Here is a 15,446-nt window from a genome sequence, read left to right as displayed (position 1 = left end):
TTTATTCCTCATATTGATCGCCATCTCTCTCTCTCCTCTTCTCGCTTGTGTTTTCAGGTTTTCATGTGTTTTTTGTTTGTTTGTTTGTTTGTTTGTTTGTTTTTAACAGTTTTGGTTCGAGTGGTTGTTTGTTTGTCCACTTTGGCATGTTAGTCTTTTTTTCAATTTACTTGCGACTTTAGGCTACACAAAAAAATGACTTGTCTTCATCTGCTGACCCTCCTCCTCTTATGTTTCAGGAGAAAAGGGCACACTGACACATGGCTCTTTGGTTGATGGGCGATTTGAGGGCTTCATTAAAACCCAACAAGGAACATACTATGTTGAACCTTCAGAAAGATACCTACAGGACAGGAGTGTGCCCTTCCACTCTGTCATTTATCACGAAGATGACATCAGTAAGTAGGCACTATATTTACATTTGTGTTCTGATGTTTAGTATAGTGACCAATACATGAAGCTTGTTGGACAAGTGGTATTTTTTTACAAAGTCTGAAACATTTCTTTATAGAAAAGCTTTCTTTTTATACCCCTGGCAAATGTCATTAACTTGGTGAAGAATTGTTAAATACACAAAGGAAAATTCTGTTATATTTTTTAAATAACAAAGTGAAATTTGAATTTTTTTTATTTTATTTTTTATTCAGTTGCAACAGAAGTTGTTGAATCAGCGTGTCAGACAAACGCTTGGGGCCTAGACCATTGGGGGCTCTCTAAAGAGTAACAAGCTTATCTTCCTCCTCCATAATCTTAACTGGGAAATTGCATAAATGAGCCCATTTTTGTAGCACACCAGCTGTTTTGAAATGTGAGACTGTCTTGCCTGCTGATAATACATTTAAATAATTGACATTTGATCAGAATATGTACAGCTGTGATTGATATCTATGCTGTCCAAATAACATTGTTATTATACATTGAGACTAAATTGGTACTTGAACGTCATATTTAATAGTTTAGTTTATGATCTTAAAACTGAGTGAAGGACAGAGTAGTAGTGGTAGTAATAGGATATTGTTCAGCATCCTGAGTCATGGACAGGGTGTTCGGTATCTATTGAAAACTGGATCGGAGAATGTAAATGGCTTACATTCACTGCTTTTGTCAGGCTACAGAGCTATAGAACTAGGACACTGCAAGTTTCTCAGTGTTTTCGATGAAGATGAGCAAATCTGAAATTATTTAGAGGTTGACTTCAACCAAGCTGAAAAAACATGTGCACAGTGCGTGAGTCAAAATGCAATTCAGTAACTTGAGACTTACAAATTTAGTATGAAGGCTCTTTCATATGGGAACAGGCATGCAGTGCGCTAACTGTAAGGTTAAGTTCCGGTCCAAAAGCTCTGTGTTGAGTTGGCTGCTACACTCACGGTCTTCGTGTGTACTAAATGACATTCTGCATTTCTACTGGTCGCACAAATGTATGCAAGTGCTCCCTGACCGGGGGTGCATTTAGCAGCATGGCAGGGAATCTGATATGAACCCTGTGGTGGCTTTAGACTAGCACACAAACACACGTCTAAACACATACACTGGTATATAATCTGAATCTGCTGAAGGAAATTTAGGAAATATGGATTTAGAGTCTCAGACTGTGCCTAATGATTTGTTGAATTCATGTTCTAACAGCAGGAGCATGAAATTCTGTCACTAATGAGATAGAAGATGCATATTGGAAAAATTAAACCAACAAATGGTACAATATAAAAGTTCAGCAAGTGCACTTATTTAAAAAACAAAAAAATAATAGCTGTTATCCCCGTCAGGGCCGTCTCCTTAGCGAGAAACCACTCAAAACATTGCAAGAGCCTTCCCTGGAAATCTCTGACCGCCTCAGGTTTGCATTTGAGACATGTGATACATCTCTGCCATTTTTAGCACAGCAAAGGTAGATAAGCAGGCAGACAATAGCATGTACCAAAGGTTAGGTTTACAGTCAGTTTCCCAGGGCATTACAGTAGAGCTCAGTATTTATCGTGTGACCCTGGGGCTCTAATTCAAAGCTCACAGCTTCTGTGAATGTCATAGTAAGAGAGGAAGTTGCTCCTTGTTGCACTTCTCCCCTGATGTGCCACTTTTCTCCCGCTGAAAACTGTTTGTGGTCTTTGGACCAAAGCTGGAGACCTAGCTTTCCTCATTGTTCATCCTGAACATGAAGTTTAGGTCAGTTTGACAAAGAAGTTGATGTTTGCTTTCAGCACGAGTTTGTGGTCAATGGTGAAATTCAGTGGTAAGAGAAGTGCTGGGAACTATGTAAGAAAACTACCCTCGGTGGGATAACTGCCACACTTTAATGAAGTGCTAACTTTACTCTTTATGAGGGTAATCAAAGAAAAGGTTTTGTCACAGTTTCCACAGTGGAGTTTATGACTTCTTAAATTTCCTAAGAAACATCAAGTGGAACTGAAATTGTTTATGTAGTGCTTTCATTAATTCATCCTTCTTCCCTTAGTGTTGCAACTATAATCAACTCTTATTTGCCCTTTTAAATTTTCTACTTCCCTACTCATCATTGTTAATCAAGACTGAAGTAGCACATCAACTTGTGTGGAAGTGTGTTTTTCATTAAAACACTTCTGCTGCATGTAGTCTCTGCTAACATCTGCACTGGGTTGTAAAGATAAAACAAGATGTTGTTTCTGGCTGTGTACCGTGATTTTTAAAACTCAAATATGTATTTATCAGACATATTTTTAAAACTTCTCTGAACAATTTTTAGGTAGTCGGAATGTATCCCCCTTGTTTTGAGATAATTAGGTGACATTTTTACGAACCTTGAAGGTCTAATGTCACGAGGAGGCATCTGTCTGCCCAGTTGCCCTTGTCTGTCTGCCCACAATTCATAGGAATTGCTGCTCTTCCTATAGATTTGTACAGAATTTAAGCAAACTTATAAACAGTGATCAGCTAATCGATCTTCACCAAGGCTTTGCTTTAGATGAGGGTCATATTTGTCACCTTACAAGGAATTTTTCATTTTCCCAAGAATTCCTGCTGCTTGCACAGTGTCAGTCATGTTTTAGTGAAAGCTGCACACAGTGATCACCCAGTGAGACTTTATCAGGACTGTGCTCAAGCTCAAGGTCACACATGTTGTTTTATGGGCAATAACCTGTGAATTGTGATGGCTCTTGTGCTGTCTCATTGATGTTGTGGTTTTCAGAGGACTGTGAACCGTACGTGGATAGTACCCAGCAGTAAAACTGCTCACAACTAACTGGGGGATTTTTTGTGTGAAGTTTCTGTACAGTTTTTTATTCAGGTATCAGTGAAATGGGTGGAGAAGGCTGATTCTTTTTATTTATTTATTTTTTTAAGACTCAGAGGAGCCTTTGCTTCTGATTTGGCCTTTCTCTTAAGCTTTTTACCTCTGTCCAAACTGCAAAAGCCTTTTGATTAGCAGTTGAATGAGACACCATTCACTGTGAGGACAAAGACGACTTTCTTTGAAAAAAATTCAAAAGCACATTGCACACAGTGTATTTGGTCGTTTCAGTGAGTTAAAAGAGGAGACGACGGACCTGTTTTCATTTAGGAAACATGTTTCTGAAGTCAGTGTTATTGTTTATGACACCATTATCTGTTATGGTGTCAATAGTAATATGCAGAAACATTGAAATCCAACATTCACAAGGCTTCACTCAGTGTTGAACTCTGGATCTGCTTGTAGTCTTAGCGAAGCGTAGTGTATTTTGTTCATATGAAAACAGAGACTTTCAATTTTTAGATATGATCAGTGGAGCCCGTGATTGTAAATATGCAAGAATTTCTTTTCCATTGCTGTAACATGATTAGTTTGTTTGAATTTTGTATTGAACTTGAGCAGGCCCTAATTTCCTTACAGTGGTGGTCTATTGGTTTTGCTTAACACCTGGGCAGTACGTGGAACAGTGGTCAGGCCTGTTGCCTCACAGCAAGACAATCCTGGGTTTGCTTCCCACTTGGCCTTTCTCTGTGAAGTTTGCATGTTCTCCCCGTGTTTGGGTGGCTTGTAGTGACACAAATTGGTTCTCTTCAAGTTTTCTCCATGTGAAAACAAACCAAACCAGGGGGAAAGGCGGCAAGTTTACAAACTCATCAACTGATTCAAAACAGAGTAAACAAACTATTGGTGTGAAAGAGCCATTTAAAATGAAACCAAATGTTCCTGCAAACTCTGTCAGTCTCTGCTTTATTTTGTGGCTTTTGAGCCAGGTCATAACAATTTTTTTTTGCCTTGATTTTGTTAATAAATGAGAAAAGAGGCCTAGTTGCACAGATTTTTAACTAGTGGAGTCAGGGCCTTTCTCTTCTTGTACTGAATGTTAAAATAAAGATATAAATGACTGATGAAGATAACTGAATGGATATGGTGAAAGGCACTCAAGAAAATGTTTCTCTCCTTCTGTCTGACAGATTACCCTCATAAGTATGGTTCAGAGGGTGGCTGCGCAGACCACTCTGTGTTTGAGAGGATGAAGAAGTACCAGGCATCAGCAGAAGAGCCAGCCAGAGTAAGTGTTATTAAGAACAAGAGAACAAGAACAGATAAACACAGGCAGACAAGACTCGTGATATTACATGAGCTTATTTCCACCTTACCTTACACTGTTAGTTAACAGCAAGGTGGAAGTGTTTGACCTTACTTAAAATGGCAATATAAACTTTTTAGCCCAGGGAAATTTTTAGGGGATAAAAATGTTGGATTGTTTTCAAAACCGGAAATGTGCTTATTTCCCCAAACGCCATTGAACTATGCTATCGATAACAAGCATAACGTAACGTTTTCTGTCCAGGATGTGACACGAATGTTGGAAGATGAGGAATCTAAAGATACTCCTGTCATTTTGAGAAAGAAGAGGGCGACGGGTAAAGAAAAAAACACTTGTCAGCTCTACATCCAGACTGACCATTTCTTCTTCAAACGCTACGGCTCAAAAGAGGCTGTCCTTGCTCAGGTATGAGGAAATGCAGTATGTGAAATCTTTGTTTTCTTTTCTTTCTTTTTTTATTTGAAAAAGCCTGTTTTGCTTATTTGCTGATTAGCATTAGCTCACACCCCTTCCCTTGTTTTAGCTGCTGCCTCCCAGTGACTTCATGCTGGATTACCAAATCAAAACATTTCTGTGGAGTCGGATTTTTTGGGCTAACTTGCTGCTGCTACATCCTGACATCAGATTTTAATTTCCTAATTCGTAACTTATACTTTTAATAAGTTTAGCTGGACAGAAGTTCGTAAGGCAAGGCAAGGCAAGGCAAATTTATTTGTATAGCACAATTCAACAACAAGGTGATTCAAAGTGCTTTACAGAGACATTAGAAACAAAAACAAATAAAAAGCATGATTTAAAATTGATTAAAACAAGCAAACAAACAAACTAACTAAACACACACATTTCACACCTGTTCGCGCGATCTGAACCCTTATCGTAAGGGGAGCTACCAGTCCTTCTGTGGACGAGCTACTTTCTATTTTAAATTCCCTGAATTTAAAATACTCTCTAGACCCAGTCTAGACCCAGCTGGGGAGCTACCCAGAGCTCTAAACCCACTTAACAAACAAACAAACAAACAAAACAGTATATAAAATCAAAACAGATAAAATCAGAACAGTAGATAAAATCAGTAGTTAATGTAAGTTTTGAAATTTAAGCTTAACAAACAAACAAAACAGTATATAAAACCAAAACGGATAAAATCAGAAATAGATAAGATCAGTAGTTAGTGTAAGTTTTGAAATTTAAGCTTAAAAGTGTGGATTTGGTGCTTTATTCAAATGCAGCTGAGAATAGGTGAGTCTTCAACCTGGATTTAAATAAAGTGAGTGTTTCAGCTGATCTGAGGCTTTCTGGGAGTTTGTTCCAGATATGAGGAGCATGAAAGCTGAATGCAGCTTCTCCGTGTCTGGTTCTGACTCTGGGAACTGATAAAAGACCGGATCCAGATGACCTGAGGGATCTGGAAGGTTCATACTGGGTCAGGAGGTCACTGATGTATTTTGGTCCTAAACCATTCAGAGCTTTATAGACCAGCATCAGAACTTTAAAGTCTATGCTCTGACGGACAGGCAGCCAGTGTAAGGACCTCAGAGCTGGACTGATGTGGTCCACTTTTTTGGTCTTAGTGAGGACTCGAGCAGCAGAGTTCTGAATGAGCTGTAGTTGTCTGACTGATTTTTTTAGGTAGACCTGTAAAGATGCTGTTACAGTAATCAAGCCTACTAAAAATGAATGCATGGACTAGTTTTTCCAGGTCCTGTTGAGACATCAGATCTTTTATCCTTGAAATATTCTTGAGGTGATAGTAAGCTGATTTTGTTATTGTCTTAATGTGTTTTTCTAAGTTTAGGTCTGCATCCATCACTACACCCAAATTTCTCGCCTGGTTTGTGGTTTTTAGGTGTATAGATTGAAGTTCTCTGGTGACCTGTAATCGTTTTTCTTTGGCGCCAAAGACTATTACTTCAGTTTTGTTTTTGTTTAGCTGGAGAAAATTGTGGCACAACCAGTCATTAATTTCCTCAATGCATTTACCAAGAGCCTGTACAGGGCCTCGGTCTCCTGGTGACATTGTGATATATATTTGTGTGTCATCTGCATAGCTGTGGTAGTTTATTTTGTTGTTCTTTATAATCTGTGCCAGTGGGAGCATGTAAATGTTAAACAGAGGGGGTCCCAAGATGGAACCTTGGGGAACTCCACATGTGATACTTGTCTGCTCGGATGTGAAGTTACCTATTGATACAAAGTATTTCCTGTTTTCTAAGTATGTTTTGAACCAGTTTAGTACAGTTCCTGAAAGACCTGCCCAGTTCTCCAGTCGTTTGAGTAATATGTTGTGGTCAACTGTATCAAATGCTGCACTGAGATCCAGTAAAACTAGGACTGACATTTTTCCACTGTCTGTGTTCAGACATATGTCATTAAAGACTTTGGTCAGAGCGGTTTCAGTGCTGTGGTTCTGTCTAAAACCTGACTGGAAGGCATCGTAGCAATTATTCTGTTTTAAGAAGTAATTGAGCTGTTGAGAAACTGCTTTTTCAATGATCTTACTTAAAAATGGGAGATTTGAGATCGGCCTGTAGTTTTTCATTTGTGTCTTGTCAAGATTGTCCTTTTTCAGTATAGGTTTGATTACAGCAGTTTTTAGTGGTTCTGGAAACACACCTGACATTAAGGAAAAGTTGACGATCTGTAACAGGTCTGACTCTAAAGTAGGGCTGGGTATCGTCACTGATTTCTAGAAGCGATTCAATTCCGATTCACAAGGTCCCGAATCGATTCGATCCACGATTCGATTTAATTCGATTCGATTCGATTTAAATCTGGGAAATTTTGACAGTCAGAAATATTATAATTCAAATCAGTACATTTACATATTTTTGTATCAATAAAAAGGAAGCTGACACACGCAAGACTTTATCAAAGGTGTGAGCATCACAGCAGATGCCTTTGTGTCAAAGTAGCTGAAGATAAAACACAGAAAAACATGAAGGTGATTTTCCTGGCCTGGGATTTTATAAAAATATTCTGCAGTACATCAAAAACGAAAGAAAACCATTAATCAACATATGAACATTACCTCTGAAGTTACAGCGGTTTTATTAGAGACACGGTTAAGCGTTTTGCATTTTGAATAATTTTAAAAAGTTTAAATTTGTTCAGTATTGAACAGCAGAAATGAGGTTTTCTTTTCGGAAGAATGTAAAAGGGAAAAAAACAGCGGCTGACAGCGCTGTAAACAACAGTAGACTTGTGTAACAAGCAAGCGAATAATGAAGAAAGGGAAACTGTTCTTGAAGTACAGAGAGAGAGAGGGAGGGGGAGAGAGAGAGAGAGAGAGAGAGAGAGAGAGAGAGAGAGCTGTGCATCGCGGTGGAAGCAAAACAGTAAAAGTCAGAGTGAATTCATGACGATTTTATGTGAATCGTTTGGCTCTTCTTTTGCTGCTGGTTCGGTCAATATTGTTTGGAGAGAGATCAAACTAACAGCTTTAGAATCGGCGCAAAAAGGGCGTAAACACAAAGCGCGGACCCGCCGAAACATCAGGATCAGCGAGCTGTCGGCTTTCAGCCCCGACCGTGAGAAAGGCGACATCTAACTGATTCTGATCCGCGGGTCGCACCGTGTGTTTAAGTCTATGTGCAGAATCCGTGTACCTGCTCTCATTTACTGTCTTAACTGTTTGATGGTTCTTGAAATTTTGTGAGATGTCACCAAAGATTCTGGCATTTCAAGCAAAATAAATTTATATTAAAAAAATCGATTGAGGATTTAAATGAATCGATTTTACGTTATCCAAGCCAGAATCGATTTTAATCGATGAATCGATTATAAAAACCCACCCCTACTCTAAAGTCTTTGAGACCTTTTTTTCGTAATCCTTAATCCATTCATTCTTAATGTTTTAGCTTTTTTCATAGCTGACCACAAAGTCAAACTTGGCATCTAACATTCATAGGCTGAAAACAAATGCCTACTTATGTGGTGTAGGCATTATTCTAGTAGCTGGGAATTTAGCCAGTAACCTGTAGCAGAGATGAGGAGCTGCAGAGATTTGGTAATCTTATTTTTATTTTTATTTTTTTTTAATTTTAAACCTAATAATTCACTGCTTTTTTCATTGTTGTACCTGTGTTACTCCTAATCTAAAATCTTGCACTCCCTGCAGATCTCCAGCCACGTAAAGGCTATTGACACCATTTACCAGGGCACGGACTTCCAGGGCATACGTAACATCAGCTTCATGGTGAAAAGAGTCAGGGTGAGTTTCATCTTGACATTTAGGGTCTCAAACTTCAGGCCAGCCACCATTTATAGTCCTAAATTACATAAAGTGTTACATTATTATGTTTGTTTACCATTATTTAATATGCTAGAATTTTTCATCTATACCAGACCTCATTTATCATTATTAATAACAACTAAATCAACCTGCTGATATTAAAAGTGGAAGTAATCTGTCTACTTGCCCGGGATCATTCTAAACTAATCTGCTTCATTGGGGTAGTTTTGTTTTCCTACTTTTCCTTTTGATTGTTTAACTCTTTCTCACAGATCAATACCACAGTTGAAGAAAAGGACCCCAGCAATCCTTTTCGCTTTGCCAACATCGGAGTGGAGAAGTTTTTGGAGCTCAACTCTGAACAGAACCACGATCAGTACTGCCTGGCCTACGTCTTTACTGACAGGGACTTTGATGATGGCGTGCTTGGCTTGGCGTGGGTTGGGGCTCCCTCAGGTTGGTACCAGACACACACACCGAGCTCTGGTAGTGACTCCCTGCGTTGCTCAGAAGCATTTAAAGTGTTTGGGTGTTTTGTAACACACCTTCACATTACTTCTATAATCATATTTGCTATCAAGCCAGTTATCCATACTACACATTATAATTTTTTTTATTAGTCTGATCATTTTATTTTTTAAGATCACTTTGGTTCAAGAAACCAGATCTCAGTTTTAGTAGTTTGAATAGTGCTACCGCATCAGCCATAAAAAGGCTGACGGGGTATTGCTGTCACCCTGCTTGGCGGGCGGGCAACCAGGCGGGGAGACAAGGACACCCAAGTTTTGTGAATGCGGTAACTTGAGAATGAAGAGATGTAGGAGTTTCAAACTGATACCATATGTGCATCGACTAAAAATCTTGGAAAAGTTATAATCTCACAGATTTCAGCTGTTAGGTCAGAGGTCAAGTTTTCAGAAAATTTTGTGAAATCAGGAATGAAGGGACATAGGATTTTGAAATTTATACTGTAGGTGCATCTGCTATGAGGCTGATAGGTACCACTGGACACTGCCAGTATTTCTTTTTTTCCTGTGGTGATCAGAGGACCCAGAGTTTGTTTATATTCTGGCAATGCTTTGAGACCACAAGAATCTGCACAGGTGGCCATTTGTATTAAGAAATATTCTAATTTCTTTATATTTATGTATGTGAGAAAAACTGTTGTCCTTGAAGTGCAAAGTATGCCAGCAGCCTCTCTTTCCTGTTGGATTTCATGCTGTGGTCTTCCCACAGATTGCTCATATAGACTGGCTTTTCCCTCACATTTGTAATTGATTGTTGTGTTTGGTGCTTCTTTCCTCTCCTTTTGAATTATCTTGGATACCATTTCAACATGAAGTATACCGCTACAAACCCAGACGATCAATCCTGGCGTATTAGCAAAACTGTAAGCTGAAAGAATTGATTGAATAAAAGACATGGAGAATAGATTGGTTGCAGTGAGCTTTGTGGTGATTGATTGAACAAAGGAAGTCTAAAAAAGGCTTTCAGGCCCACTGGTGAAGCACAGCTAATGTGTGAGTTCATGTGACTAGTTGTCATGGGTGGCTTCAGTGCAGGGTTTACACAATTGCACAGGTAAAGAGTGCGATGTGTAGTAAAATGTGCACTCAGTCTCATGGTCACTTTACACAGAATGGACACGTTATTGCTTGACGTGGTCTCATGTTTCTATGTAGCTGGAAGTGGTCTCCTAAACTCTGAATTTCTGGATATTGGGAATTGCAGCACGACTGGGAGAGTGCTTCTTGTTAAGCGTGATACCCAATATATCCAAAACCAATTTTTATTTTAGATAATTTAACAGACAAATAAAGCAAAGAAACTTCAGGGGTTTAGATGTATTCAGGGTCTTAGACTTACAGACGATTCATCCTGTTTCAGATTATTGTTCTCCCCTTTTAAAACATTTAAAACAAGTTCCTTAATTTATTGGACAACCCTTATAAGACTTTATTGTTTATTGGTTAAACCGGTATACAAATAAAACATTCTCCATCTGTTAATTACTGTAGTTTATGGTTCACTGATTTTCATGACTTCTTTTCGATTAACTGTGGAGCCAGTTACGCTTGCTGAAACTACCAGCATCTCCATGCCCTGCTACTGTGTGTCTGTATGTATGTGTGTATTTTGTTGTCCATATTGAACCAGAGGGGTGTACAATGGGTTAGTGAGCTAAAAGTAAGGTTTTGTCACCCGCACAGGTGGCTAAGTCACTGTTATGTGGTAACTGTTGCTGAACACACAACCTGCTTTTGAGCAGGTTAGATTCACTGTTTTTTTTTTTTTTTTTTTCATCATTGTTTTTATTGCAGATTTTCCTTTAACACGACAGTGTCTCGACAGTAGACACAGAACAACAAAACAGTACAAACACAAAACGTACACAACAGCTCTTAAATAAGGCATAATACAAGATACAAAATATAACATACAAGAGGTGGTGAGTCAGTCTTACAGCGCCCGGGTGGTGATCACGTGTGTAGTAGTCCTTTGAATAAGATAGCGGAAAGGTCCGGTCCAATATAGTCCAAAAAGGGGTGCCACATCCCATAGAACTGACCCACACTGTGGTGTATAACGTGTGTGAGGTATTCCAGAGGAATCAGTTCAAAAACTATTTTGCGCCAGCCACAGACAGTGGGAGTCCTATCGTTGATCCATTGTAAGAGGATATTTTTCCTGGCTGCAAATGTTAAGAGTGTTATACAATCTTTTGTTGGCCGCCGCTTTTAGGCGGTCACTTGGAAGACCTAGAATCAGGGACAAAGGGTCCATCTCTATATCAACGTGGAAGATTTTCCCCAGTTCACCTGTAATGTCAGCCCAGTATTCTTGAAGCTTATAACAGGACCAAAAACAGTGAGTTAAAGTCCCTACATCAGTTTTGCACTTAAGACACACAGGGGAAAGAGAGCGGCTGAAGAGGTGTCTGCGGTGAGGGGATACGTGTAATCTGTGTAAAATCTTAAATTGGATTGCTCTTGTCCGAGTACAAATTGAAATCCTTTTTGCGAGAGACCAAACGGTATCCCACTTATCTTCATCTATGGTTACCGACAGTTCCCTCTCCCACACACCTCTAATCCCCTGCGCATCAGTGGTAGTCAAAGCATTAAGCACATGGTAAAATGAACTCAGAGACACCGTCAGCTGTTGCCCAAACAAAACCCTCTCAACATCAGATACTTCAGGGTGCTCAGCAAGGGTTGTATTGTGAGTGATATAGTGTCGTATTTGCAAAAAACGAAAGAAATCCTGTCTAGGCAAGCCGTAACTGTTGGTAAGCTGTTCAAACGACATGAGTTCACCACCCGAGAAAAGGTCACCAAGAGACTTAATATTCTTATCAGACCATCGTTGAAAGCCGGGGTCCAAAGAACCCGGAGGAAAAGCAGGGTTATTCATTATAGGGGTAAAGGTTGATGTTATTCTCGATCTTCCCTCAAGACGGCGGACAATTCGCCACGCTTTTAGGGTGTTGATTGTTACAGGATTTGTACAAAGGGCCTTAATTCCGTTAAAATCATTACAAAATAATAGATCGCTCAGTTTGCATTGTGACAGAGCTGTCTCAATATCCGACCAGATTGAGGTTTTACCCCTAACCCAGTCGCTCACAAATCTTAAATGGGCAGAAAGCTGATACAATCTAATATTAGGTAGATCCAAGCCGCCCCTGGAGCTTGGCAGATGCAACACTGCCATCTTGAGTCTGGGTCTGCGCTTGTTCCAGATGAAAGAGGTGAGCCAACCATTTATGTCCTTCAGTACTCTCTTAGAGAACAAGACGGGGATCATTTGGATAGGATACAATAGCCTGGGCAGCACATTCATTTTGATCAGGGCAATGCGTCCTAGCCAGGAGACAGGAAGTGACGCCCACCGCTCTAGGTCCTGTTTGAGTTTGCCAAATAAGGGTGTGAAGTTGGCTTTGTACAATTGGTCGAGAGACGGGGTAATAAAGATCCCCAAATACACAAATCCATTAGGAGACCATTTAAAAGGAAAGGAAGGAACAGTAGCCGGCATTGTGAAAAGAGTACCGAGAGGCATGGCCTCTGACTTAGCCAAATTGATTCTATAGCCAGAGAAATGGCTAAACCTGTCAATCACCTCAATGAGACTGGGTACGGATGTTACAGGGTTAGTCAAAAGAATCAAGATGTCGTCCGCGTATAAGGTTATTTTATGACACAGCTGTCCAATCTCTAAACTACGTATTGTGGGCGTCGCCCTTATGGCCTCAGCAAGAGGCTCTATGGCCAGAGTGAATAGAAGGGGCGATAAGGGGCAGCCCTGCATAACTCCCCTATGAGTGTTGAAGTAATCAGACCTAAGTCCATTAGTCAGGACTGCTGCCTGTGGATTATTGTAGATAACTTTGACCCATTTTATAAAATTCTCCCCTAAGCCGAATTTGCCCAGAGTATACAACAAATAAGACCACTCAATTCTGTCAAATGCTTTCTCCGCATCGAGAGAAAGCACCAGGCCGTCAATAGATTTTTGCTTGAAAGCTACAATAGCGTTCAGTAAGCGTCTAACATTGGTGGCTGAGTTTCGACCCTTTATAAAGCCTGTCTGGTCCTCCCTTATCAGCACAGGTAAAAAATTTTCTAAGCGGGTGGCCAGAATTTTAGAAAGCAGTTTCCTATCTACATTCAAGATGGCTATAGGTCTATAGGATCCGCACAAATCAGGACACTTCCCTTTCTTTAGAATTAGGGAAATGTTGGCTTCCTTCAGTGTCTGCGGGAATTCACCCGTAATGAAGGAGTGGTTGAACATATCAAGAAGCGGTTCCACAATAATATCCCGAAACTGTTTATAAAATTCACAACAGAAGCCATCAGGCCCTGGCGACTTTCCACTTCGCAGTGATTTAATAGCCTTAAACACTTCGGTCTTAGTTATAGGGCTGTTAAGGGCAGTCTTCTGTTCCTCTGACAAATTTGGTAAGTCGAATTGGGTGAAGAAATTATGCATCAGCTGCACCCCCTCCGGGACTTGTTGAGAAGAGTACAAGGCTTCGTAGAACTTCTTAACACAGTCATTTATCAGTTTGTTTTCATATATCTTGTGGCCACCTTCATCAGATATCGCTGCAATGGTATTCGATTCTGCGCGCTTCTTAACATAGTACGCCAGACATTTACCGGCCTTATCTCCATGCTCGTAGAACCTCTGTCTGGTGTATTTAAGTTTCTTCTCTGCATCTCTGGTAAGAAGGCAATTCAGCGCTGACCTGAGTGCGGTTATTTCTTGCCATAATGGTGGTGATGGGGAGGCAATATATGTTTTCTCCTTATCCATCAATTCGCTCTCTAAAGATTTTTGTTCCTCCATCCGTTGTCGCTTCTTTGTCGCAGAATACGAAATAATTAGGCCCCTCGCATAAGCTTTGCATGTTTCCCACAAAACAGAGGCAGTAGTAGCTGAGGGGGTGTTGATATCCAAAAACGCTTTAAATTCTGCAGAGAAGTGAGAGGTAAATTCCTCATCCTTAAGAATAATGGTATTAAGCCTCCAGTGGCGGGACCTGTGAAGCGCAGCTTTAAGATCGAGATCCATGATTACCCTAGCGTGATCTGAGATGATTATACTTGTTATGTCGCACGATACTACTGAACCTAAGTCAGTTTTCGGGAGAAAAAAGTAATCAATTCTAGTTTGGGACCTATGCGGAGCCGAAAAAAATGTGTATTGCTTATCGGAGGGGTGAGTATATCTCCAAGCATCCACAAGTCCAAACTCGTCACATAGAGCATGAAGCGCTTTGGCCTGAGGAGAAGGAGTTGCAATGCTGTGTGGAAATCTGTCCATAAGCGGATTTAACATTAAGTTGAAATCACCACCAATAATAACGGTAGAGTTAGGAAGAAATGGGGCTAATTCCAGAAACATTTTGGTAAGAAAGGTAGTTGGGTGGGCAGGTGGAAAATAAACATTCAGTAATAAGATATTTTGGCCTTGCAAAATCCCTTTGACTATCACGTAGCGGCCCTTCAGATCCTTAACGCAATCAGTTACTACAAAAGGTACATTTTTCCTAATCAACACTGCCACTCCTCTACTTCTTGTAGTGAAGGATGAAAAAAACACTTGTCCATATAATCCTTGTTGCAACTTCAAGTGTTCATTATTATCAAGATGTGTCTCTTGTAACATAGTAACATCTACACTGTCCTTTCTTAGACAAGTAAATATCTTCCTCCTCTTAATAGGGCTGTGAACCCCTCGTACATTCCAGGTGCATATTCGCAGCCTACTCATTATTAGACTTATTCATGTATCACACAAAGCATATTGAGCCAAAGGGTTCACCACACCCTGGTTGAAAAAATAAATAAATAAAATAAAAATAAAAAAGGCATGAAAGAGCTGTGTGACGGAACATTCAAAGAACAGTGATTTGGCAACAGCCCTACTAAACATGTAGGGAAAAACCAATCTCCTCCTGCCCGTCGGGAAAGCCGAAGGGCATTGCACGCGCGTAACTCACGCCTACCCATAGACGAAAACACAGTCCGTCCGGTGCCCGATGGGGTGGAAGATTTCACCTGGTCGCTTATAAGCAGCGAGGACGAAAAAAAAAAAGAGTCATATACGCCTAGATTCGGCAAGTACTCACACCGGTTAATTAAGGCATAGTGTGAAGAAAAGGAGTACTCCGG

The 15,446-nt window shown here is 40.1% G+C and overlaps 1 protein-coding gene across 1 annotated transcript in view; it reads left to right on the top strand.

Annotated features, from left to right (window-relative positions):
• adam10a (ADAM metallopeptidase domain 10a) overlaps positions 1 to 15,446 on the top strand; it is a 38,516-nt gene that overhangs the window by 15,145 nt on the left and 7,925 nt on the right. Inside the window, exons 4-8 of the mRNA XM_085269409.1 lie at positions 240 to 398; positions 4,396 to 4,493; positions 4,776 to 4,937; positions 8,650 to 8,742; positions 9,036 to 9,219. Coding sequence (XP_085125535.1) covers positions 240 to 398; positions 4,396 to 4,493; positions 4,776 to 4,937; positions 8,650 to 8,742; positions 9,036 to 9,219 — 696 coding nt within the window. The remainder of the gene's footprint in view (positions 1 to 239; positions 399 to 4,395; positions 4,494 to 4,775; positions 4,938 to 8,649; positions 8,743 to 9,035; positions 9,220 to 15,446) is intronic.

This window comes from Mchenga conophoros, linkage group LG1, assembly GCF_057382185.1.
Source record: "Mchenga conophoros isolate Kocher_MC1m ecotype Shallow Benthic linkage group LG1, M_conophoros_male_GT1.1, whole genome shotgun sequence".
NCBI classification, from domain to species: domain Eukaryota; kingdom Metazoa; phylum Chordata; class Actinopteri; order Cichliformes; family Cichlidae; genus Mchenga; species Mchenga conophoros.
The sequence above is the reverse complement of the archived record's forward strand: the minus strand, read 5'-3'. Positions and strand labels throughout refer to the sequence as shown.